Source organism: Agrilus planipennis, unplaced genomic scaffold, assembly GCF_000699045.2.
Source record: "Agrilus planipennis isolate EAB-ADULT unplaced genomic scaffold, Apla_2.0 scaffold112, whole genome shotgun sequence".
Lineage (NCBI taxonomy): Eukaryota > Metazoa > Arthropoda > Insecta > Coleoptera > Buprestidae > Agrilus > Agrilus planipennis.
The window spans coordinates 144,858-169,490 of record NW_020438886.1 but is presented as its reverse complement, the minus strand read 5'-3'; the positions used below and the strand labels follow the sequence as shown (position 1 = coordinate 169,490).

Genomic DNA, 24,633 nt, shown 5'->3' with positions numbered 1-24,633 from the left:
CAGCTGATGTTTTCTTTAACATTATTAGATATTTTCGTCAAGTAAAACTGTCTGCTTGTTTTGTTCAGTGCTTTATATGAAAGATGAAAAAAGCTTTTCTCGGAAGCGGCGGCACATTCAAAATTGTAATTTTAACAGAAAACTGCCTCACCTGAAAATGTTGTGAAATCGACGCAGTTGCTGGTATACCAAATGACTTTTATTGTTATTATTAATGATCTTTAACATTACTATATCGGTCGTCCTTGTTACCACGTGGCTTTTAATTATTTATAATAGTTATTGTTTTATCTATACTTTGTGTTTTTTAAGTGGTTTTAATTTCTAACTAATAATTATTTTATCTAAAGTGATATTAATTACTTAGTCTAATGTTTTACACATAAATCCATACTGCGCGAAAAAAATACCGCAACCTTAGACACACACAGTATATAACTTAGAAACCTAACCCTGAAGATGCCTTATAGTTGAGGCGAAACGTACGTTGTTGGTCTCATCATCATCATCATAAGATCGTCAGTGCTAAGACTGGTTGGACACGGTACCTCCACTCTTTCCAATCTTGAGCTAATCTACGCATTTCCTTAAAACCAAAACAACCCACATCCTTAACTATTTGCGAACAGTAATGTAATCTAGGTCTACCTCTACCCCTCCTAACTCCTGTTTCTGCCTCTAATATGTCTCTGACTAGACCTTCATGCCAGAGGAGGTGTTCTACTAACCTATTTCGCCTACTTCTTATTGACTTCCATAGAGTCCTCTGTACTCCTATTCCTTCTAATACCTCTTCACTTCTAACTTTTTCTATCCACGATATATATTGATAAAACAAACTTAAAAAGGCGTCAATAAAAATTTAAATTAAAATATAATATTCAAAAACTAGAAAGGTAGAAACAAAAGATGACGTAGAATATAGTAGAATGTTAATGTAAATCCCTTTTCTTTAAATTAGAATAGTAATTTTCATAATCCTCGGAAAAATAAGTATTATAGTAATTGTTATCTTTCGTTTTGAACCTGGTAATTAACAGGAGATATATAAAGCCGTGCAATATAAACAGTTCGTCTGTCACGGGAATCTATGGTTTTTCCCGCTTTTTTCCAGTTTGTTTTAAGCTTCCCTAAAAAAGGGTATAAATTGATATTAACTCTAACTTGATACCACCACGCGTTCCTGAGAAAAAGGATCTTGACAGGCAGACAGGCGAGTAAGGCATTGATCTTATAAAGGTTCCTTTTCCTGTTTGTGGTACGGAACCCTAAAAGTAACAAAAAAGAAACAGTAGCATTACATGCCTTTAAAAATAGACAAACAGTTGCAAAAAACGGCTAGGCCTGCAAATATGCCGCTAAAGTCATGGTTGCCCGAAATAGAAAGAAAATTGTGAATGATTTACGTAGTAGTATCTAATAACATTAAAATCAACCATAATCGTATGCACGCCAGGCTAAAAAAATGCTTTATAACAAAAAGAAGTACTTCAATGCTCGCGAACGGTTAATTTAGAAATTCGAAAAAGGTTGTTAAAGGTGTATGTTTGGAGCGCGGCGCTGTACGGGTGCGAAACATAGATAGTGGGCGCGGCGGAAAAGAAAAGGTTAGAAGCGTTCAAAATGTAGTGTTACAGGCGAATGATGAAGATACCGTGGACAGAGAAGGTTAGAAATGAAGGGGTATTAAAGAGAATAGGAGAACAGAGGACGGAATTCAGTAAGAAATAGGCGAGATAGGTTAGCAGGAGCGCGGCGCTGTATGGGTGCGAAACATAGATAGTGGGCGTGGCGGAAAAGAAAAGGTTAGAAGCGTTCAAAATGTAGTGTTACCGGCGAATGATGAGGATACCGTGGATAGAGAAGGTTAGAAATGAAGAGGTATTAGAGAGAATAGAGAACAGAGGACGGAAGTCATTAAGAAATAGGCGAGATAGGTTAGTAGGACACCTTCTGTGGCATGAAAATCTAGTCAGAGACATATTACCTCCATAACAGGAGGGGTATAGGTGTAGAACTAGATTAGATTAGTGTTCGCAAATAGTTAAGGATGTGGGCTGTTCTAATTTTAGGGAAATGCGAAGATTAGCTCAGGATAGGAAAGAGTGGAGGTACGTGTCCAACCAGTCTTAGGACTGACGACCTTATGATGATGATGATGATGATAATGAAGCAACATTATAATGGATTTTTCTCAAATTGCAATAGGGTTATAGACTGTACATTTATAAATGTTGATAAATTTTGCGACGTTTCCATTTGATAATGAAAAAATATATTTATTAGGTACTACTAGGTCCAAATCGAGTGCTTTTGCGATTTTTCTCGCGATGAACATCACTGCTACATTACTTACTCAAGAAAATTTCACTTCCTGACCGAGGGGTGGTGAAAAATAGCGTACGCACCAGGGGAGGAAATAAACACGCGGTCTGAGACATTCTTTACTTTTCTTCCCTATAGGTGCGTAATATTATAACGGAACTCAAGGAGTTATATATGGGATATGAAAATTATCTATAAAAAGCCTTAAAAAAAAACATACAGAAAAAAATTAAATTTCTTGGTTGGTACTTTTATTTTTATAGGTAGTAATGATAAAACAGAAAATATTTTCAGAAATTTCCAATAATTTTGTAATCAGGTTATTGCAGGATATTACATTTTTGTATCGTTATTGGTTTCTGTGAAATACCGATATGCCTAAATATAAAACACGGGACGATGACCGCGCTCGTTGGTCGTTATTATCATCCGCATGCCCTTTGTACAAGCACTTGGTGAAGAGGCAAAATATCAATATCCGTATTATAAATGTGATTGAGTCGCCAAAATAGAAACATTTTTGACTTTTCGCAAAGAATGAACGAATGAAGCAATTTTTACTCGAAATGGAATAGAAAATTTAAGAAATTTTCAAAAAATTCAAGCGTTTCCATTTTTTTTTCTTGGACTAGGTAGACCTTCCTGTAAAGGTTTTTAACGATAATTTCTTCTATACTATTACGTTGTTTCGGGCGGTCACTTAGGTCTGGGAAATACAAATTATAATTTACATAAACAGAGCAATAAAATTTACAAGGGCCTATTTGTATTTTTATTTTAAGTAATAACTGTAACGATACCTGTAAACCCTGTAGGGTTTTTCCATGTAACAAAGTAATTAATTTTGTTACAATTTCTTCCCCATCAATTGTATAAAGTAACAATCAAGCTACGTGTTGTTACCACGTGGCTTTTAATTATTTATAATAGTTATTGTTTTATCTATACTTTGTGTTTTTTAAGTGGTTTTAATTTCTAACTAATAATTATTTTATCTAAAGTGATATTAATTACTTAGTCTAATGTTTTACACATAAATCCATACTGCGCGAAAAAAATACCGCAACCTTAGACACACACAGTATATAACTTAGAAACCTAACCCTGAAGATGCCTTATAGTTGAGGCGAAACGTACGTTGTTGGTCTCATCATCATCATCATAAGATCGTCAGTGCTAAGACTGGTTGGACACGGTACCTCCACTCTTTCCAATCTTGAGCTAATCTACGCATTTCCTTAAAACCAAAACAACCCACATCCTTAACTATTTGCGAACAGTAATGTAATCTAGGTCTACCTCTACCCCTCCTAACTCCTGTTTCTGCCTCTAATATGTCTCTGACTAGACCTTCATGCCAGAGGAGGTGTTCTACTAACCTATTTCGCCTACTTCTTATTGACTTCCATAGAGTCCTCTGTACTCCTATTCCTTCTAATACCTCTTCACTTCTAACTTTTTCTATCCACGATATTCTCATCATTCGCCTGTAACCTATTCTTTTCTGCCGCGCTCCAAACATACACCTCTAACAATTTTATTTTAGATTCCTAAAATAAGCCACTTCTTCTAATTTTTCGTCTCCTATTTTTATATTCGCTCTTTCGCTACTTTTTCTTCCCTTGCATACCAGTATTTTTGTTCTACTTTTATTTAGTTATTGATCCCGTCTTCGATATGTAGATTAAAAAGTAGCGGTGACAGTGTGCATCCCTGTCTAACTCCCTGTCTAATATTTACTTCTCTACGTTTCAGCCCTAACTCTATAACTGCCTGTTGCTTTTTATACAAACTAAGTATCACTATTCTATCTTTGTAACTCATCCCTACATTTTTAAATATATTTAACATCTTGTCCCATTCTTGGTCTCATATAAATAAAAACTTTTGCCCCATACGTAGCTTCATTCTTAGTTTATATAATTAATAATTTTTCTGTAGATATTGCTATATTCTAGTTATCTATCAATGTAGGTACTTTTAGAACGTGTCAGTTTCCTGCGTACGTTTAACAATTCCAAGCAGTTTGAAATTAAAAGGTTGAACTTAAACCCCTTCATATAAAATGAAATATCCTGTGCAGTGGGCAGCTAATTTTATTGTGCACCGAAGAGATGTATGTAGGATCAATAAGCTCAAAGCATCTAGTGAATTTATATTGTATACTTCAACTTACTATTGATGCTGAACACATATTAAATCTGTGGAATTTAATAGAAAGATACTTCAGTTTATAATAAATGCCATATTACGAAACATGTTTCCGTAATTATTGTACAAAATTAAAGTTCCATGTTTACGAGAACTCGATTCGGAATAACTAGGCGATTTAATAAAACCCTACTTTAAAGCGCTAACTCATTGTAAAATTTTGTACCTAATATTCAAGCACCGATGACATTCTACTTGAAGAAAATGAATAAAATTTAATTAGTAACTTTTGCATTGTTTTGTAGTTACAATAAGCGCTTCAACAGAATTGAAATCTTTAAATCGCTCTTCAGAATTTCGAATGTGTCTCGAGAACGAGAAATACTAATTACGTTAGAATTAAACATTATTAAAATACGGAAATTTCTAAACTACTACCTGGTACGCGACTGAAGTATTTAATATCTCCACGTTCAATATTAAAACGTCGGCTGTTTAAACGACCAAAAATATTTTCGTTTTGTTTAAAAATAAAAAAAGCCGATTTCCGCCCTGAATAGCTCATTCTCGTAACGCGGAGAGCCATTCAAAACGGACAAAGGAAAAAGGTCCTTTGTAAATTTTCAAAAGAAGGCAAAACTAAATACAATTAAAGCTACCCAAATTAAAAGGGAAATTGAAAAGTAATAAGGTACAAAATTGAAACTTGTAGAAATGAGTAGAGCTTGCTTATTAATACGTACACTAATGGAAAGATACAAGCTCATCAGTTTCTTCCTTTGCTATCATATACGTTGAAATCCGATTAGCGCCGTAGTATCCGAGGTGGAGATTAAATAATTACGATTTCTGTCTTCATATTTACACTAGTGAAAGATCTTGTTCAACTTATGTACAAACATATATGTCGTAGAGTCATTACAAATAAATAACTATTTCTAATTCCGCCTAGGTATTTCTGAAAGTAGCATCAACTTTCTTTTAGTCGGATTGTAATGCAGCGAGTAGTTAGTGACCTTGTGAGAGCGCGTTATAACTTCAAACGAATAGCTCAAGGGTGTTTTAATATTATGATTTTTAATTCCATAACAGATGGTGCAGATAGAAGAATGCGAATAATAATCAATTAAACTAATTTACAGCATAATTCAATCAAAGCAATTTTAATTCTTTGTGGAGCTGCGGTTGATCCCTTTGCTCCGCCCCTTACCTATTTACAATAACAAAATTTTACACTTACTTTTCAATATAATCCATTAAGGTCAACACTTTTTTACCATTGATGTTCTAGAAATTCTAACGCCTCTCGGAAAAAAAAATTCTTTAGACGAAAGTTAGTTAGTTTTATGACGTAAATCGTTTACCATACAAGAATTCTTTAAATCATTAATCGCTAAGAGCCAAATCTGGCGAATCTGCTGAACTAATTCAAAGCTGGCCGAAGCTATTGTAATGGGTGCGTTATCCTTTACCTTTTCGCAACTTTCCCCGACGTTTTCCTTTTATCAACTGGCGTAATTTGGTAATTAAATTAACATCATAAGCACCTGCAATTGTAGCCCCTTTTATGCAGGAAATCTACTACAATTACACCTTCAGAATCCCGTAAAACAGATAACTTGACCATCCCTAACTAAAAGTTGCATCTTGAATTTTTTCGGCGGTGGTGAGCCCCTATGGGTCCATTTCTTGCTCTGTATTTTGGTTTCTACATTGTAAGGATGGATCAAGGACTCACCCATTTAATTATTTATTATTATTATTAATAATTTTTTGGTTTATAATTTTGGTAAGGGGTGGAGCAAACGGATTATCCCTCATATATTATCATTTGCTTGTATGCTAATGACAAATGCAATATTTTAGCAATCTCACTAAACCGTTTACTTGAATATAGCACTGCTGTCGAACCGCCTACGGCCTAGGGAGAATTGAAAGTAACGAATTATTCGCTATAGCTGTGAAATTCGTTTTGGATGAAAAATTTTTCTTAACGATGAAATACCTACAAAGTTTTATAATGCTTGCAACTTAAACCCCTAAAATGGACAAATTTCGTCCATTTTACCTTACTCTAATTTAGATCGAAAATACGTGCTAAATGATAGGGCATCCATTCTCAGAAATTTCAAGTTGGAGATACATAGTTACCTAATTATATTATTAAAAGCAATTGATTAGATGATGCTAGAAACGAAAACTTCAAAATGGCATATCCAATATGGCGATTTTATCTCGTTTTCACACACAGAACATTTGAAAATTCACCGCTAAACCTCAAAAATATTTGCCAAAGGGATCCGGATTTTATATTTTTGACAACGATGCACCACTCAATTTCAAAAATGAGTGAAATAAACGATTTTTGGAGTCACTGTTTGTGTGTAGATACTTCAGATAGGAGTCCCGTTTTGTATGTAGGAAAAGATTTTTATTCTTTATTGAAGGGGATTGTTGGGAGTATTACAGGTTTTCTAGGTTTAGTAACATTCTTGGATATTTATAGGTGGAAACAATTGGTGACGCATACATGGTAGTGTCGGGTTTGCCAGAAAGAAATGGAACTAGACACGCGGTAGAAATAGCTCGTATGTCATTAGCCCTTTTAGAACAAGTCCGAAAATTTAAAATTAGGCATAGACCAAATGAACCGTTAAAACTGAGAATCGGTATGCATACTGGACCATGCGTTGCTGGGGTAGTTGGTCTTAAAATGCCTCGATACTGTCTCTTTGGCGACACTGTAAATACGGCATCTAGAATGGAATCAAATGGGCTGCCCCTGCGAATACATGTTAGCCCAGCAACCAAAGAAGTTCTCGACATTTACGGCACGTTCAATTTGGAATGCAGAGGGGAAGTTGAGATGAAAGTAGGTTTCTTTTGCAAGCCCATTGGCTTTATGACTTAGCAAATTTTATTTTGTTTTGACAGGGTAAAGGAAAAATGATAACTTATTGGTTAATGGGAGAATGCAAAGGGGCAAATATAGACAGCGATTACGTTCCAAAAATGCCCCCAAATCTTACTGGGTCCAGTCTCCCTAACGGAAAGATCCAACTCAGTTCCGAAGGCAACGGGAAAAAATTGAATAGTATAAACGTTCATGACAACATGGACGATGACGCAGTGGTACCCCTGCTTTCTTTTACCACTTCAGAGTACCATAACGTCTGAATGAAGAAACACCATGGAGTCTCTATATTCTTCCTATTCAAATCCTCTACGTTGTCGTCGAAATTCTAGGCAGCAAAATGTTACAAAACATTTTGTTGCAGCCCGCTCATTATGACCAGTATTTGTGGACCATATTCCCCAATTAACTTCTTACACCCCAATCTGAGTGTCTATCAATTCGACCTGTTCTTACAAGAAGGCCTCAATGTAATTCCACTGTCGATGTGTAGCAGTACCAATGCGAAGTTTTCGCAAAACGCTAACATACCCTTATCGGTGTTCCAATACAGAGTGTTCTAACATTTGATGTAATTAAAATAATAAATAACGAACGATATATATATAAATGTATTTATAGATGTTATATTTACGTATATAATTTCCTGTGAATGGGATTAAATTTTGCCTGAGATAACTAGGAGACTGATTAAAAAAGAAAGAAATAAATAAATGGGTTAGTACTGCGAATTTAACGGTCTATTTTAACCCTCCTACTAACAGGAATCTCTGTTTATTGAACCAGAAGACTCCTTAGTGGCATTTTATCTGTCTACCATATAATATAAGACCTGCATCTGAATAGTACACAACTGAAACATTTTCCGACATGTAATATGTGTTACTTTAGTAACACTGGAAATGTTGTTGCTGTTAATATACGTGTATACGTAGTTAAACCAAACCTAACATAGCCTAAATGTTGATTCAACAAAACCTAACCTAACCTTCTTATTACTGATTATGTGATCCACAAACAAAACGTACATGTACATTTAGGAATGTTATTTAATTGTCAATAAATATAGCTCAATTTGTTTGAAATGTCTGTAGTTTATTAAGAGATATTTAAAGATGTAATAGATATGGTAACCACTGGCTTCTGGTGCTACTGTGGGGTAAAATAAAACTATATGTGATGTTACCTGTTACTCTTCACTTTCTTTCTGTTTAATTTTATTCGGTTATTTACAATACATGTCAACTTAGTACAAAAATTAAGTCAAATATTACCAAAGATAAGTATTTTAACAAAAATTGTATCGTATAGTCTATAAAGTTATATTATGCCGTTACATATAGGTAAATAAAGAGTTATATAATTATGTTAGTTACTATGTTTACTGAGAATTAATTAAATTATTTATCTCACTTATTTTTAACATGTTTCATATTTATTTCGTTATTATGTCTTATGAAGGTTTATTAAATAAAGTTAATATCATTAATTGAAATGATTTATTTCGCAATGGTGTTAGTTAGAATCCAAGGAATGTAACTGTCAACGCGTGTGTAAATCCCCGGCTGTCCCTTTTGTCCACAACCAATGCCCCACGATACTATACCGATTATAACCCATCGTCCATTCGGTAACTGATGAAGAAGTGGTCCCCCAGAATCGCCCTAGTGAGAAAATGGTAACTTCCTGTGAGACGTACGAATTAAGAGAATAAATATTTTCTTTTATACCTTACAAGAATCTCTACCGCCTTCGTACGCTGCAGCGCAGATGGTTTTTTCATTAATTGTTTGTACAAAAGAATCGGCACATCTTTCATGTTCCCAAACGGGAATCTCAACCTGTCTTAGAATGTTTGATGTGTTACCCGAATATGATATTTGTCCCCATCCGGCTACAATGACCGTTTCGTTAACGTAGTTTTTATTAAGCGGAGGCAAACAAATGGGCCAAATGTAGGTATTAAATCCTGTAGCGTTGGTTAACGTTAAAATAGCTATGTCGTTAAAGTACGTTGACAATTCAAATTCTTCGTGCTCCTTTATTTCGGATATTTCGAAATTTCGAGCACGTGTTTCATCCGGCCTTGCGTAATCATATTCGCCCAGGCGAACCCTCATATCTGAGGGTGTTCTCCTAGAATTAATCCAAATTAATTTTAGCGTAGCTGTAGCGTTTTTATTCCTGGCTTTATATCTTCATTTAAATTATGTACTTAAAGCAGCCGCTACTCCGTCGCTTTGATTAATAAATTCATCAATTACCTTTTTTCTAATAACATAAAGTTCGGTATAGTGTCAATGTAATAAACAATAAATTGTTTTCGTTTGATAATTTTTAATGCCCTAAAACTAGTGTTTTTAATACCTAACATATTATACAATTTAAAAAAGCAAATTTTAATACTTATTGTTTACTAAAATATAAGATTTACAAAATGATCCACACGAAATAAATGGCAATTTACAACTATACAACAGGTAGGTTCCTAATCTCAAAGTAATTATATTCACTTTCATTAAAACTTCTAGTTTACTTTTCTTCTGTAATTTTCTAATTATACATATATAGTTTTCAAATATAATATACTTGCATGCGAAAAAGTCGATTTTGGTATAAAGAATCTTGAAGTATACACTATGACTTTGTTATATATTACTGGAACAATTAATCTACTTATCGGTATACTTACCACAAGGAAGAGAAAGATATCCCTTATCTTTCTCGGCTACTCACAGGTAACGAACTCTGCTAGTACATTATAAAATTTGTGCATCTTTCTCTCTATTTAAACACCTTGTAGAGTGTCTCTCCTTTATTAATATATTTCCAATTACTTCGTGAATAAATTAGTTAAATTGAGAAGTTTTTCTCACATATCTAATATGGTTTTTAAAAAGTGAAAAAAACTACCTTTTTTCATTGTGTATTTAAATAACATAACTACAATGTCCAAAAGTCAAAAGTTAGACTATAATAAATGATGATTATGAAAGTTAATCATGAAAATAAGCATAAAAATATAAGAAAATAGAAGGTGTAAGAGTACCTCTCTACTTCAGAATCCGTTGAAACGTTAGTAGATTCTATTATAAGGGGTTCACATTCAAACAGAATTTCTCTCAAAAAATTTTCCTCTAGAGAATATCTACGTTTCGTCCAAGAACACGTACTTTTCTGTTTTATTGTTTATTGATATCATAAAAGTATGTATGTTATCCAATTAATTATTAAGGTAACAGTAATTGTAAAGACAAGCAAAATACGACAAAAGTAAGCAAGGTTAAATACATTTAGCTTAAACTACCCCAATAAAAGCTTCTGTACGTTTTTTATTAATGTTTTAATTGCATTATGTAGATTGCAATTAGTTTTGATCACTTTTTTAAAAATCCTATTAAATAAAACTTTTCAATCCCACTGAAATTTATTTAAGATTCACGAAACAATCGGTAGTACGGTAATTAAACAGAAACAAACTCTACAAAGTAGCAGCAGTGTTCGTTACCTGCGACTAGCCGAGAAAGATAAGGGTATCTTTCTCTTCCATGTGGTAGGTATACGGGTTATTGTTCCAGTAATAAATCATAAAGTTAATGATTTACAATTTTGACTTTATAAAAGATTAAAATATTAATATCAACATTAAGATCTGTACTTTCGCACTGAGTGTATGAAACAGTTAGTTTTTATGAGGAAGAATGGAAAGATAGTTCGAAATCATTATTGTTGTTATAGTAGACATTTTTACCATCATTTTATACCATCAAAACTCCTTAAAGCAATTTCAATTTATCGTTTTAATTTTTTTTATTTGTCCGAAAATGTACCGCATCTGCTGTTTTTGTTATTATCACGTACCTATAAACAGAGGTCAGAAAATTTTGTATGGCTTGCCCTTTTGTTCGATGAAATGATTGAACTCTTGTCATTAACCCCATTCTTTGACATAAATAGAGTGCCTATTGAAATACGCCGATGAATTTGCGAGGGACAGTTTCCATTATATATTTTTCTCAAGTTACATACGTTCTGTCGTTTTTCGTCTATCCTCTTTTTTTTTTAGCTTACTATACAATATTTTACAAAAAAGCCATCTGTCAGGTATGATGACAACTTTCCCGATTTGTTTTCACAACCCGCCTCATCCTGAGCACAACGAATACAAACGTTTTATGTAATAAATTGAAGCCTCTAAATAACTCCGCATTCCTTTAGAAAGTAGATTTGTTTCTTTTTTTCTTTACAAATAAAATCCCACAGGAAAAATACTTCTACCTCTTAAAATAACGATACAGAAAGGGACTCCCGACTCACGGAGCGCTCCAGAAGTGGCCTCGCATTCTAGTTACGTATCTCTTGTAAATTATAAACTTACGGTTTATTTTTTTATAGTTTGACTTTTATTTTTATATAAATAGGGACCCCCAAAGAAAGTTATAAACGGAGCTGCGAATGTCCAAGGTGCACCATTTGGTTCAGACCAATTTTAATTTGTATAGCATATAAGTGGGACGGGGTGTCGTAAACTGACATGTGCTTTGACGAAAATGTGTTTTCGCGGAATTAAAGAAAATTATTCATAACTTCAGCTCCGTTTTTAACCAATTTCCAAATACGGACCCGTAAAATTTCACTCTTTGCAGTAGTTTAAGCTGGTTTTGGATTTGTTTGATATACGAGCCCGGCAAGGTGTTGTAAGATGACATGTGTTTTGCGAAATTGAAGAAAATTTTTCATAATTTCAGGTCTTCTTTAACCAATTTTCAAATTTAAAAGCACAAAATTTCACTCATTACAATGGTTCAAGAAAAAACGTGTAGGTAATACACAAAAAGCCCGGTAGAGTGTCGCAAGTTGACCAAAATATGTTTTTCCGAAATTAAAGGAAATTATTCATAACTTCAGTTCCGTTTTTAACCAATTTTCAAATATGGACCCGTAAAATTTCGCTCTGCAGTAGTTTAAGCTGGTTTTGGATTTGTTTGATATACAAGCCCGGCAAGGTGTTGTAAGATGACATGTGTTTTGCGAAATTGAAGAAAATTTTTCATAATTTCAGGTCTTCTTTAACCAATTTTCAAATTTAAAAGCACAAAATTTCACTCATTACAATGGTTCAAGAAAAAACGTGTAGGTAATACACAAAAAGCCCGGTAGAGTGTCGCAAGTTGACCAAAATATGTTTTTCCGAAATTAAAGGAAATTATTCATAACTTCAGTTCCGTTTTTAACCAATTTTCAAATATGGACCCGTAAAATTTCGCTCTGCAGTAGTTTAAGCTGGTTTTGGATTTGTTTGATATACAAGCCCGGCAAGGTGTTGTAAGATGACATGTGTTTTGCGAAATTGAAGAAAATTTTTCATAATTTCAGGTCTTCTTTAACCAATTTTCAAATTTAAAAGCACAAAATTTCACTCATTACAATGGTTCAAGAAAAAACGTGTAGGTAATACACAAAAAGCCCGGTAGAGTGTCGCAAGTTGACCAAAATATGTTTTTCCGAAATTAAAGGAAATTATTCATAACTTCAGTTCCGTTTTTAACCAATTTTCAAATATGGACCCGTAAAATTTCGCTCTGCAGTAGTTTAAGCTGGTTTTGGATTTGTTTGATATACAAGCCCGGCAAGGTGTTGTAAGATGACATGTGTTTTGCGAAATTGAAGAAAATTTTTCATAATTTCAGGTCTTCTTTAACCAATTTTCAAATTTAAAAGCACAAAATTTCACTCATTACAATGGTTCAAGAAAAAACGTGTAGGTAATACACAAAAAGCCCGGTAGAGTGTCGCAAGTTGACCAAAATATGTTTTTCCGAAATTAAAGGAAATTATTCATAACTTCAGTTCCGTTTTTAACCAATTTTCAAATATGGACCCGTAAAATTTCGCTCTGCAGTAGTTTAAGCTGGTTTTGGATTTGTTTGATATACAAGCCCGGCAAGGTGTTGTAAGATGACATGTGTTTTGCGAAATTGAAGAAAATTTTTCATAATTTCAGGTCTTTTTTAACCAATTTTCAAATTTAAACGCACAAAATTTCACTCTTTACAATGTTTCAAGGAAAAAACGTGTAGGTAATACACAAAAAGCGCGGTAGAGTGTCGCAAGTTGACCAAAATATGTTTTCGCAAAATTAAAGGAAATTATTCATAACTTCAGCTCCGTTTTTAACCAATTTTCAAATATGAACCAGTAAACTTTTGTTCTTTGCAAAATTTTGCTCTCTAGCGTGCGGGTGAAATAAATTTTAATTCATTTGATGTAAAAGTGCTACAGGGTGCCGCAGGGTGACGTGTTTTGACAAAAATGTGTTTTTGCGAAATCGAAGAAAGAGACTGACAATCTCAGCTCCTTTTTAACTAATTTTGAAATTTAAACGCACAAAATTTCACTCTTTACAATGTTTCAAGGAAAAAAAAACGTGTAAGTAATATATAAAAACTTAGTAGAGTATCACACGGTGACATATGTTTTGACGAAAATGTGTTTTCGCGAAATTAAACAAAATTAACGGAAATTATTCTTCAGCTCCGTCTTTAACCAATTTTCAAATATGAACCCGCAAAATTTTGCTCTTTGTAGTAAATTAAGCCAGTTTAAATTTGTTTGAAATAAAAGCCCGGCTTTTAGGAAGTCAGATAAGTCAGGATGGAAGGAGTAGTAGGAATATAAAGCAGAAGATAGGGCAGGGTCGTGTCGCCTTTAATAAAAAGAAGTCACTTCTATGCTCGCGAACGGTTAATTTAGAAATTCGAAAAAGGTTGTTAAAGGTTTATATTTGGAGCACGGCGTTGTACGGGTGCGAAACATGGACAGTGGGCGCGGCGGAAAAGAAAAGATTAGAAGCGTTCGAAATGTGGTGTTATAGGCGGATGATGAGGATAACGTGGGTAGAAAAGGTTAGAAATGAAGAGGTATTGGAAAGAATAGTGGAACAGAGGACTGTATGGAAGTCAATAAAAAATAGGCGAGATAGATTGGTAGGACACCTTCTCAGGTATGAAGGAGGGGTAGAGGTTCGCAAATAGTTAAGGATGTGGGTTGTTCTAGTATAAGGGAAATGCGAAGTTTAGCTCAGGATAGAAAAGAGTGGAGGTACGTGTCCAACCAGTCTTAGGACTGACGACCTTATGATGATGAAAAGCCCGGCAAAGAGTTGTAAGATGACATATGTTTTAACAAAAGTGTGTTCTTGCGAAATTGTTCATAATTTCAACTCAAAACGCGCAAAATTTCACTGTTTACAATGGTCCAAGAAAAAAATGTGTAGGTAATATATAAAAAAGCGCGATAGGGTGTCGCAAGGTGACATGCGTTTTGACGAAAATGTGTTTTTCCGAAATCGAAGAAAGAGACTGATAATCCCAGCTCCTTTTTAACTAATTTTTAAATTAATACGCACAAAATGTCACTGCTTACATTGGTTCAAGTAAATTTAAGTTTGTATGATATAAAAGGTGCGACAGGGTGTCACAAGGTGACATGTGTTTTAAAGAAAAAATTTTTTTTCGGCAAAATCTCAACTCATTTGGTCCCGCAGTTGGTCCGGTATTCCGGTTGTACATTTCTAATAAAAATTAAAAATTATGCTTTATTACCTTCATTTTTTTTTGTTTTGAAATGGGCCACCAGGAAGACTTATGGATCGGGCCCTAAATATTGAAGATCCACCACTGATCTTTAGGCATAAGCCTCGATGACATCGTGTGAAATAGGAGTGGAATCAGATCTGAAGTGAAAAAGGGGACACTTACCCTTCAGTACAATGTGCAGCAGTTAATATGTGTCGGTCTGTAATAAGGGCACCACCGCAAAAAGGTTTACTAGTTTCTGGGTCATACAAAGACGCCAGCCAGGGCCATTCTTTCGCGCTAGATTGCTGAGGTTTTTCATCTATAAATATTCCGCAACCTGTCAAAAGACTTACATAAGTCAATTACACGAATGACTTGTAACTAAATTACGGGCATAAAATCAAAAAACATGCTTCAAAGGAAACCGTTGTGTATAGGGTTAATGCAGATAATAAGGTTATAGGGGAGTGACGTTCGGTACACTAATTTGTTTGTTAAGTGGATGTAGATACCTAATATAAAGTGATTACTTATTAATTATACGGCTCCGACATTTAACGAGAACAAAGCATTATACATACTAGGGATTGTCGGTTTTTAAAATAAAATTATGTAATTCTAAAAATGGGTTTTTAATGAAACACCGGTTTTGAATTAAATAAAAAAATACAATCTTCTATTTAAATTGTAAATAGATCTTTTCTATCAGTAAAAATTTGAAACCAATTTAAACTGATATCAAGAAAATATCCAAATTAGAAAAAGTTTTTTTTTCAAGTCGTTTTTTGTATAAACTAATGAGCAAAATTGGTCTTACAGTCCAAGACTAAGACCGAAACGAACAAGACCAAGACTAAAACCAAGATCGAATATGTAAGATCAAAACTAAATAAGCAAGATATTTTTACTTCGCCCAAATACCTTGCGGTATTTTTTTAGGTGTAAAGTGATGCATTGGAGAATGGGTCAATTAGTGCATTGGAAAAAGGATAAGTATTCGAGTTTCATAAAAAAAAAGAAAAATTTGTTAATAAAAGAATTATTAAGTATCAGAGTAAATGAACAAGACGAAGATTTAGATTTAGATCAGTAAGACCAAGACCAAGACTGAATAAGCAAGAAAAAGATCAATAAGCAAGAACAAGATCAATACTACGACTGGGAGTCTTGGTCTTGGTTTTGCCATGTACATGACTAATATAAACCCGACGTTGTACCTATAGGGTTGTTCGGAAAGTCATTTCGTTTTTTTTTTGTGGAAATGAAAGACAGTTTTCGTATAATAAACAAATACTTTATTAAATTATATATTGACCGTTCTGGTCCAACACCTTTTGCCATCTTTCTGGTAGTAGCATAATTCCACGCTCATAAAATTTTTGGTCTTTGCTGGCAAAAAACTGATCGAGGAGGTTTTTGACCTCCTCATTTGAGGTGAAGGTTTTACCGTCTAAAAAATTTTGGAGTGACCGGAACAAATAATAATCCGATGGTGCCAGGTCTGGAGAATATGGTGGGTGTAGCATTGTATCCCATTCAAGCTGTAAAAGCTTTTGGCGAGTGACCAAACTTGTGTGAGGTCTCGCGTTGTCTTGGTGAAACACTACACCTTTCCTGTTGATTAGTTCTGACCTTTTCTGTTGAAGTGCATCATTCAGTTTGTCCAGCTGATGACAGTAGACTTCCGAATTAATCGTTGTGTTATCCGGTAAAAGCTCAAAAAAAACGATTCCTTTAAAATCCCACCAAACAGACAGCATCACCTTTTTTTGGTGAATATCGGCTTTGGAAATGGTTTGAGCCGGTTCATCTTTTTTGCTCCATGACCTCTTGCGTTTGACGTTGTTGTATACAACCCATTTTTCGTCCCCAGTGATGATGCGCTTCAAAAACGGATCATTTTCGTGACGTTTGAGAAGCGAATCGCAGACGTCAATGCGGCGACACAGATTTCTCTCTGTGAGAACATGGGGAACCCATACATCGAGCTTCGAGGATAATCCCAGGCCTTTCAAGTGGTCATAAACTGTTGAATTTGATAAATTTAACCTCAATCCGATCTCACGTGTTGTTATTCGCCGGTTCACATCAACTAATGCCTTTATCGCGTCTTTATCAGCTTCAACCGGCCTTCCCGAACGTGGTGCATCTTCGACATCAAAATTGCCGGATCGAAATTTAGCGAACCAGTTCTGGCACTGGCGTACTGTCAACACACCTTCTCCATACACATCAGTCAATTTCTTTCTGGCTTGAACAGCATTTTTACCCTTTCTGTAGTAAAACAGTAAGATATGTCGAAAATGCTGCTTATCGCTCTCCATATTTAAAAGGGCACCAACCAAAAACTACTGCGTAGAATTAATTGGAATTTTTCACACACAAGCCTTGCTATATGAGCTCTCAAAGCATATAAAAATTATACGGCTTAAATGTGAAGTTGGGTGCAAAAGAATACAATTAAATCCTCTGTCGGGAAAAAACGAAATGACTTTCCGAACAACCCGATATATACTGTACGAAAATGTATCGCCATAAGGATCAAATCAAATTATTAGGTCATTACAAATAGACTTTGTAGTTTTTTGAATAAATTTTTACGTTTAAGTATAAATTCAAAAGTGATTGTATAACTACGTGTAAATAACAATTTTCTTATATTTTTATGAAAGTACGATAAATATATCATATGTACTAATGTGTACGTATTGCATATTATACTGTTATGTGCCTACAACATTGAAGAATTATACCTTAAGCGAAAAATAAGACACGATCGATTATTAATTACCAATTGAATTGATTGACAACCGGCTAAAGCTTCAATTACGGATACTATCTTTTCAATAATATGTGTACAAAAAAGTGATCATTAAGTACTTTGTTTACCTTGGATTGCGGAACTATTACAGTAGATTTTATTATGAGAATAATAAGATAAATTTTTATTACGTATGGGTAATAATTTGTTGGGGAAATTAAAAGTTATTTTTAAGATAAATATAATTACGATAATAATGTAATATAAGAAACCGAAGAAAAGTAGCGAGTGTGTTCCTTTCTATTTATCAAATGTTACTAATGAGTAATGAACAATGGACTTTTTTTAAAGGTTCCGTATCCAAAAGGAACCCTTTTACTTCAGTTTCTCTCCGTCACACCCTCCTTGCGTTGTTCGTTTTAATAAATTAGAAGTTTCATTTTGAAGATCCGTTTCCAAAATACTATGTAAACTTTCCAAAATAAACCTATTATATGTACGAGGGCTCTTCAAAAAGTATCGCAAATTTTGAATTTCCGCGGGTGGGTTACGTACCTATATTCGATTTTTTTTGTTGCATTATGTTGGTACTCATGTCTCTCACTTATACCGGCCATGTTGAATGTTTAATTAATTTTTGACGGCTGCTTTGCTTGCACTTGTTTTGGCTCGTCTTCAATTTTTGCCTATTCCAAAAAATGGATCAAAGAATCTGTATCGAATTTTGTGTGAAAAACAAAATTAAGTGCGTGGACGCATTCCGAATGTTGACCATGGTATATGGTGAAGCTACCGTGAACCAAATCAACGTTGATCGGTGGTATAAAATGTTCTCAGAGGGCTGAGATGATCTGAAGAGCGTACCGGACGCCCGAGCACGTCAATAACAGACGAAAACATCGATGAAGTGAAGAAAATACTATTGGCCAATCGTTGAATCATCGTCAGAGAAGTTGCAGAGGACTTAAACATATCGATTGGCTCTTGCCATGGGCATGAGATGGGTCACCGCGAAATTCGTACCAAAATTGCTCAATTTCGACCAAAAACAGCATCGCATTGAAATGGACTCTATCCGCGACCACCAAAATTTGCTCCAGAGGGTCATAACTGGTGACGAATCATGGGTTTATGATTATGACATGGAAAGCAAAACTCAATCATCCCAATGGAAGCTGTTGGGTCGAACGTGAAGGTTTTGCTTACAGTTTTCTTCGATTGCAGGGGCGTGGTACATCATGAGTTCTTGCTACAAGGTAGAACGGTCAATAAGGAATATTATCTGCAAGTTATGAGCAATTTGCGCGGAGCAATCCGCCAGAAACGCCCGGATTTTCGAAAGAACAAAAATTGGCATTTGCACCTTTTTGCCCATGCTCACACATCGTTACTTGTGTGCTAATTTTTTGTCGAAAACAACACACTAATAATGCCATAACCACCATATTCCCCAGATCTGACCCCTCTGACATTTTCTTGTTCCCGAAACTGAAGAGGCCCATGAAAGGACGACGCTACAATTGAGAAGATAAAGACGGAAGGAGCTAAACAAGATCTGAAGAAATGATTTTTTGACGTGTTTCGACGATTGGAAAAAACGTTGACACAAGTATATAATATCTGCTGGGGATTACCTTGAAGGGGACAAAATGGATATTCATGGATAAATAAATAACTTTTGAAAAAACACAAAATCGCGATACTTTTTGAACAGGCCTCGTATATGTATATAACGCACGAATTGCTTGTGCATCGTTTATAACCCATACACAGACTACGCCAAACCCCGACACCAAGCGTCCGAAGTACTTTTCGATAAAAAGTTAAAGTTACTTTCTTCAGGAACTAAAAAGAACTTAGAGTTTTGAACCTTTTAGTGTTCTACAACACCGTAAATGATTTCCAGTTCTCTGGATTCTAACATGCATAATAAAAATATAAAAGAATATATATATAAATCGATTCATATTCCGGTTTTTTGTGAAGGGGGTTGTCCATAAAATACGTAAGGAAATAAGGAAGAAAAAATTTTAAAGTGTGAAAGAATATTTCCAGTAGTATTTGAAATCAAAAAGTTGTTATTAAGAATGGAAAAAAATCATGGTTTTTAGAAAGAAATATTGAAATTGAAATTTATTAAACTTTAAAGTTATGTCTCAAGTTACTTAAATAAGTTAAAAAAAACATTTTTAAAATGCTATTTGATATGTAAAATAAACAAAAATTAAAAAAAAGATATAAGATAAAAAAATAAGAAAAAAGTTGTCTTTGACAATAGGTCAAGAATTCAAAAAAATGCAACTGCATAAAGAAATGCTCGACGATTGACGAAGAAATGCGATTGTAAGCTTAATTGGAGACATATTAGAAGCAGAAACAGAAGTTAACAGGAGTAGAGATAGACCTAGATTAGATTACTGTTCACAAACAGTCAAGGAGGTGGGATGTTCTTGTTTTAGGAAAGTGCGAATATTAATTTAGGATAGGAAAAAGTGGAAGTGCGTGTCCAACCAGTCTTAGGACTGACGACATTATGATGATGAAGTGGATTATATTATTGCCAAAGTGTATATTTACTAATCGTAATTTATAAAACTTAGCAAGTACCAAACTCGAATGATAAAACTCAAAAAAATCGTCCATTTTGTATTAACCCTTACATTTACCAGCTCTTGTTGGTAGATCCTAAAAACTGCCAGTAAAACCTAAGATTTATCAATATTCTACTTTTATTACAGTGATAATATAAAGACGAAAAAGTTGTTTGAAAATGTAAAGAGTAAATGATGTCTGGAAGTATTCGGAACAAAAAATCTTACACGTAGGTTATTTTGAGAACACTCTATTATTAACTTTGAATTATTTACGAGAAAATATAATAAAATGGACAACTGAAGATGTTCTGATATGATAGTTCGATAAAAGTTATTTTGATCGACTTCATTCGGAATTATTAAAAAAGTTTAGATATACGAGGTCGAACAAATGCTTTAAAATTGTTCTTATTTTAAGGATACTTATTGTTGGGACGTTGAAAATTGGCAAACGAGTAAACAGCAGTTTTACAGATTAACTGACTCGCTCAATTCGTTGCCAGTGTGTAATTGTAATTACTATCAAATTTATAAGCAAGAAAGAAAAGTGTTTTTCTTCTTACCCATTGTGAAATTTTGCTGTTCATCGTAATCTTCACCTCCTGCAGGAAGGTCCATAATAATTCGGGAACCCACTATATTACTTAACAAGATGTCATCTGGACAACAAACCCCCACGAACCTTGTAAAAGTTATTTATTAGTTTTACGAGATTCATTTTTGGTTCGATATCGCTTACGTTTTTTCTATGACACAAAGATGTTCGACGGGATTTTTCGACGAACCGACGACATTCATAGCACAAAAAAGGGGATGCTTGCAATGTCCCGGTAAATCGCCGGGTCCTACGCATTCCTGGTATCGGCGGTTAATCTGAATTAATTAGCACTAAAAATAATTGACCACCCTCTAATGGATACCACAATTACCTTAAACCTTCTCCCTAAACCCAAGTACCTCCTATGACGATCTGAGCGAAGTTCTGTGCGAAATATACACAGAGTATTAATATTTAGTACCTACACAAATACTTGGTACTTACCTCTTTCTAAAATAGCTAATACATTAGCTAGAGTGTAGCCCATGAGATAAATTAAAAGACGCATAACTACTTCTATTCTAAATTGGTGTAAACGAGCAAACGGAATGATAACTCTAAACTCTCTAAATTTTAACGGAAGTGTTACGATTACTTTCGACAATTTACGTAAAATTAACTTGTCGATATAGATATATATGCTGTTATATTTCCTGTAGCTTTTATTAGATAAATTTAGACATTTAACCGGATGGCAGCAGTTTTAGAGAACGAATAATACTGGTATCTATCACTAATTTAAAAACAAAGATATTGTGTAAAACATATCGTATTCCAGCGGGGCTTTGAATAAGAAAATTACCAAAACTAAATAAAAATTTATAAAAAAAAAACAATTTAATTATTATGGAAAACTTTGATAATGTTACTCAATAGGTACATTTTATTAATTTATATCGAATAGAAACGTTCAAATAGGTATACATATTTCATATTTTTGAATGGATTATCCAAAACTGGAAGGCCTCTTTGGGACTGTTGTACCCGACCTGTTAAGCTATAACCTAACCTAATCTGGAATGAAAGTGGGTATCTGTGATAATATTCAATTTTGATAACTTATTTTAAAAGATCTACAAAAAGCCCTAAAATGCTTATCATCATCTCATCATAAGGTCGTCAATCCTAAGACTGGTTGGACACGCACCTCCACTCTTTCCTATCCTCAGCTAATCTTCGCATTTCCCTAAAACTAGAACATCTCACATCCTTAACTATTTGTAGACAGTAGGGTAAGGATGCCGAATATGAGATACCATTTTTTGTTTTCGACATAAAACATAAATTATTGCACTAATCACTATTCGAGAGGGTATTTAACGAAGTTTATTTATGAGAGGCCATTTAGTTCTAATTATAATACATTATTTATTATATCAAAAAGTATTATAAAGTTCAGAAATTACGTCTCAGGCAAATGGTCTCCTATTATGAGATAATGAGGGTTGCTAATATGAGATAGTATCTTTAGGGATTGAGTATAAACTTATAGAAAAATTCGCCTGTAACACCACATTTCAAAACGCTTCTAGCCTAAACTTAAATGCTTATAAAAAAATTAATCGGAAGATAATCCTTCAACTGATGCTATTCTGATTCGCGTCTAAAGGCGCTTGTGAGTTGGAGTTCGTTCCTAACGTTTCGCAAACTTCTTCAGAAGTCGCCACTTTAAACCTATATCAGAACAACATCAGTTCACCTACTGATTGCGAAAGGTGATATAAAAAGTCATCATCCTTAGAGTACCTACCTGTTAATAATTCTTGTTTAATACCAAAAATATAAGTATTGTCATTTCATCCTGAATAAATATTCGGCAGGACTATTTAAAAAAAAGAATATTTTCATATAAAATAATGGCGGAGGCGTCGGAAATGGTATAATGTTTAGGTATAAGTACATATAATATTTATAATGAATAAATAATCTTTTGAATTTCACTTTATGCTCCACTTGATATAGATAATTTTACTGTTTCCGGACGTGACGATGTTCTATAAATACATACATTATTGTATCTTAATGTGAATGTATTGTTTGTCCATTATGGTCAATTGCCTTATCAACCAATATTGATTATTATTTATTGAAGGAAAAAAATATTTAATGAACTGAAAGGTTACCTATAACGCGGAATAATAATAATAATAATAATAATACACATTTTTCTATAATTGGACTGAAAACTGTAGAAGCTCACATTAATTTTAAATGGCTTCATTGCTCAACGATTAAACAGAAAATTTAGCGGTACGAAGGCATACTACATGTTTTTCAAAGGGAGAAAAACACCGTTGTCGATATAGCTATCAACAATATTGATTTTGTTACCCTGCTGATGTAACTTCGTCTTCTACGTAGTTCGATTAAATTGAATACAAAGCACACAAATTTTACTACAACGCGTGATTAGCCAGTCTGGGATTAAAAGTTAATAAAGCGCCTCCTAACTATGTAAATGAATATAAAAAACACCATTTAACTCCCTTCAATAGGTAGTTAGGTGAAAATATAGTCAGGGGCAAGTCAGAGTTATCTCTAGTGGAGAATTCAGCCACTTTTATTAGTGAAATTTTCAATGTAGTATATTTTTAAGATTCGGTTAAATAGGTGCTCTCACAGGAATCCTTATAAAATCTTTAAAATTAATTAAACCGAGAAATTTGAAACTTCGTATATCTAGTAATAAATTTTAATTTTAATCCATACTTTTCCTATTAGCGATTTAATGATATTTGTATGAAAATATTAGAGGAAATGTATGCACAAGTCAAGTAGGTAACCCGAAAAGATTTGTTTTTCGAGTATCTATCATGTGGGGTGTTGTTTGAGAGATCTAGCAGTAAGGAACTCAAAAACGCATTTTTTTTGAAATTTTTGTATTTTATATTGCGAAAAGACTATTCCAAAAACATGTTCTTCGATCAACTACTTATTTTAAAACTACTCAAATTACAAATTCAAAAATAATGTTAATATGTAGAAATTTACTTAAACTTTGAAACGAGTGTCCTAGATGATACTTTTCCAGAAATATACAATATAAATAAATAAATATACATATACCTATATACATAAAAGTATCTTAAGTTAAACAAATAATAANTGTTGGGGCAATAATATTCCATAGATAATTTTTCATTCTCTTCTGTCTTCATCTCGTCCGTTTCACATTTCTCGCTTGAACCACCACCCACCCATTCCCACAATTCCTGAAAAAAGGCTGAAGAAGGCCTTCCGCCCTACCTTCCGGCGTAATCCAGAGGGACTGCCCGCCCCCCAGCATTTTTTCTATATTTACTTAAGTATAAAATATTTTTTAAGAACCCTTACAGGCATTTACCAATTTTTTAATTATTGTAGCTTTTCTGGACTAATAGTGGTGTTTGCACTATATCACCAACTGGGAAGATTAAGTATGATTTATATTTTTCTGTTTGAAGTGACTGAGATATAGTTTTTCTATCTTTATAATATATAGTAGTTTCTTCAGTTCAGCAACAAATAATTGTTCTATATGCTTCCTAATTTAATTTTGTTATCTGTTTTAATTGGAAAAAAAGACACTGATGCCAAAATAGTTGGTTTGCCGTGAAAGATCAGAGCCTAAACAGGGCTGCAAATAATTTTATTGATGTAAAATCAATATCAATCATTTTATATCAAAATTTTTACAACTCCCTTTTGTTTTTGATTTTTTACACTTTGTA

The 24,633-nt window shown here is 33.8% G+C and overlaps 2 protein-coding genes across 2 annotated transcripts in view; one reads left to right on the top strand and one right to left on the bottom strand.

The window, feature by feature from the left end:
- Nucleotides 1–8,467, top strand: part of LOC108742419 (atrial natriuretic peptide receptor 2-like) — a 13,514-nt gene extending 5,047 nt beyond the window's left edge. The window contains exons 2-3 of the mRNA XM_025981647.1: nucleotides 6,983–7,348; nucleotides 7,411–8,467. Of these exons, the coding sequence (XP_025837432.1) occupies nucleotides 6,983–7,348; nucleotides 7,411–7,653 (609 nt within the window). The 3' untranslated portion in view covers nucleotides 7,654–8,467. The remainder of the gene's footprint in view (nucleotides 1–6,982; nucleotides 7,349–7,410) is intronic.
- Nucleotides 8,468–8,567: 100 nt separating this feature from the next.
- On the bottom strand, nucleotides 8,568–21,600 carry LOC108742430 (trypsin-1-like). The gene is made up of 7 exons (XM_018477638.1): nucleotides 21,368–21,600; nucleotides 21,255–21,307; nucleotides 21,065–21,198; nucleotides 20,889–21,007; nucleotides 15,151–15,307; nucleotides 9,121–9,526; nucleotides 8,568–9,054 (listed from the first exon to the last, which is right to left on the bottom strand). The coding sequence occupies exons 1-7, from the start codon at nucleotides 21,429–21,431 to the stop codon at nucleotides 8,890–8,892; spliced, it is 1,098 nt and encodes a 365-aa protein (XP_018333140.1). The 5' UTR covers nucleotides 21,432–21,600; the 3' UTR covers nucleotides 8,568–8,889.
- Between the last annotated feature and the right edge of the window lie 3,033 nt (nucleotides 21,601–24,633).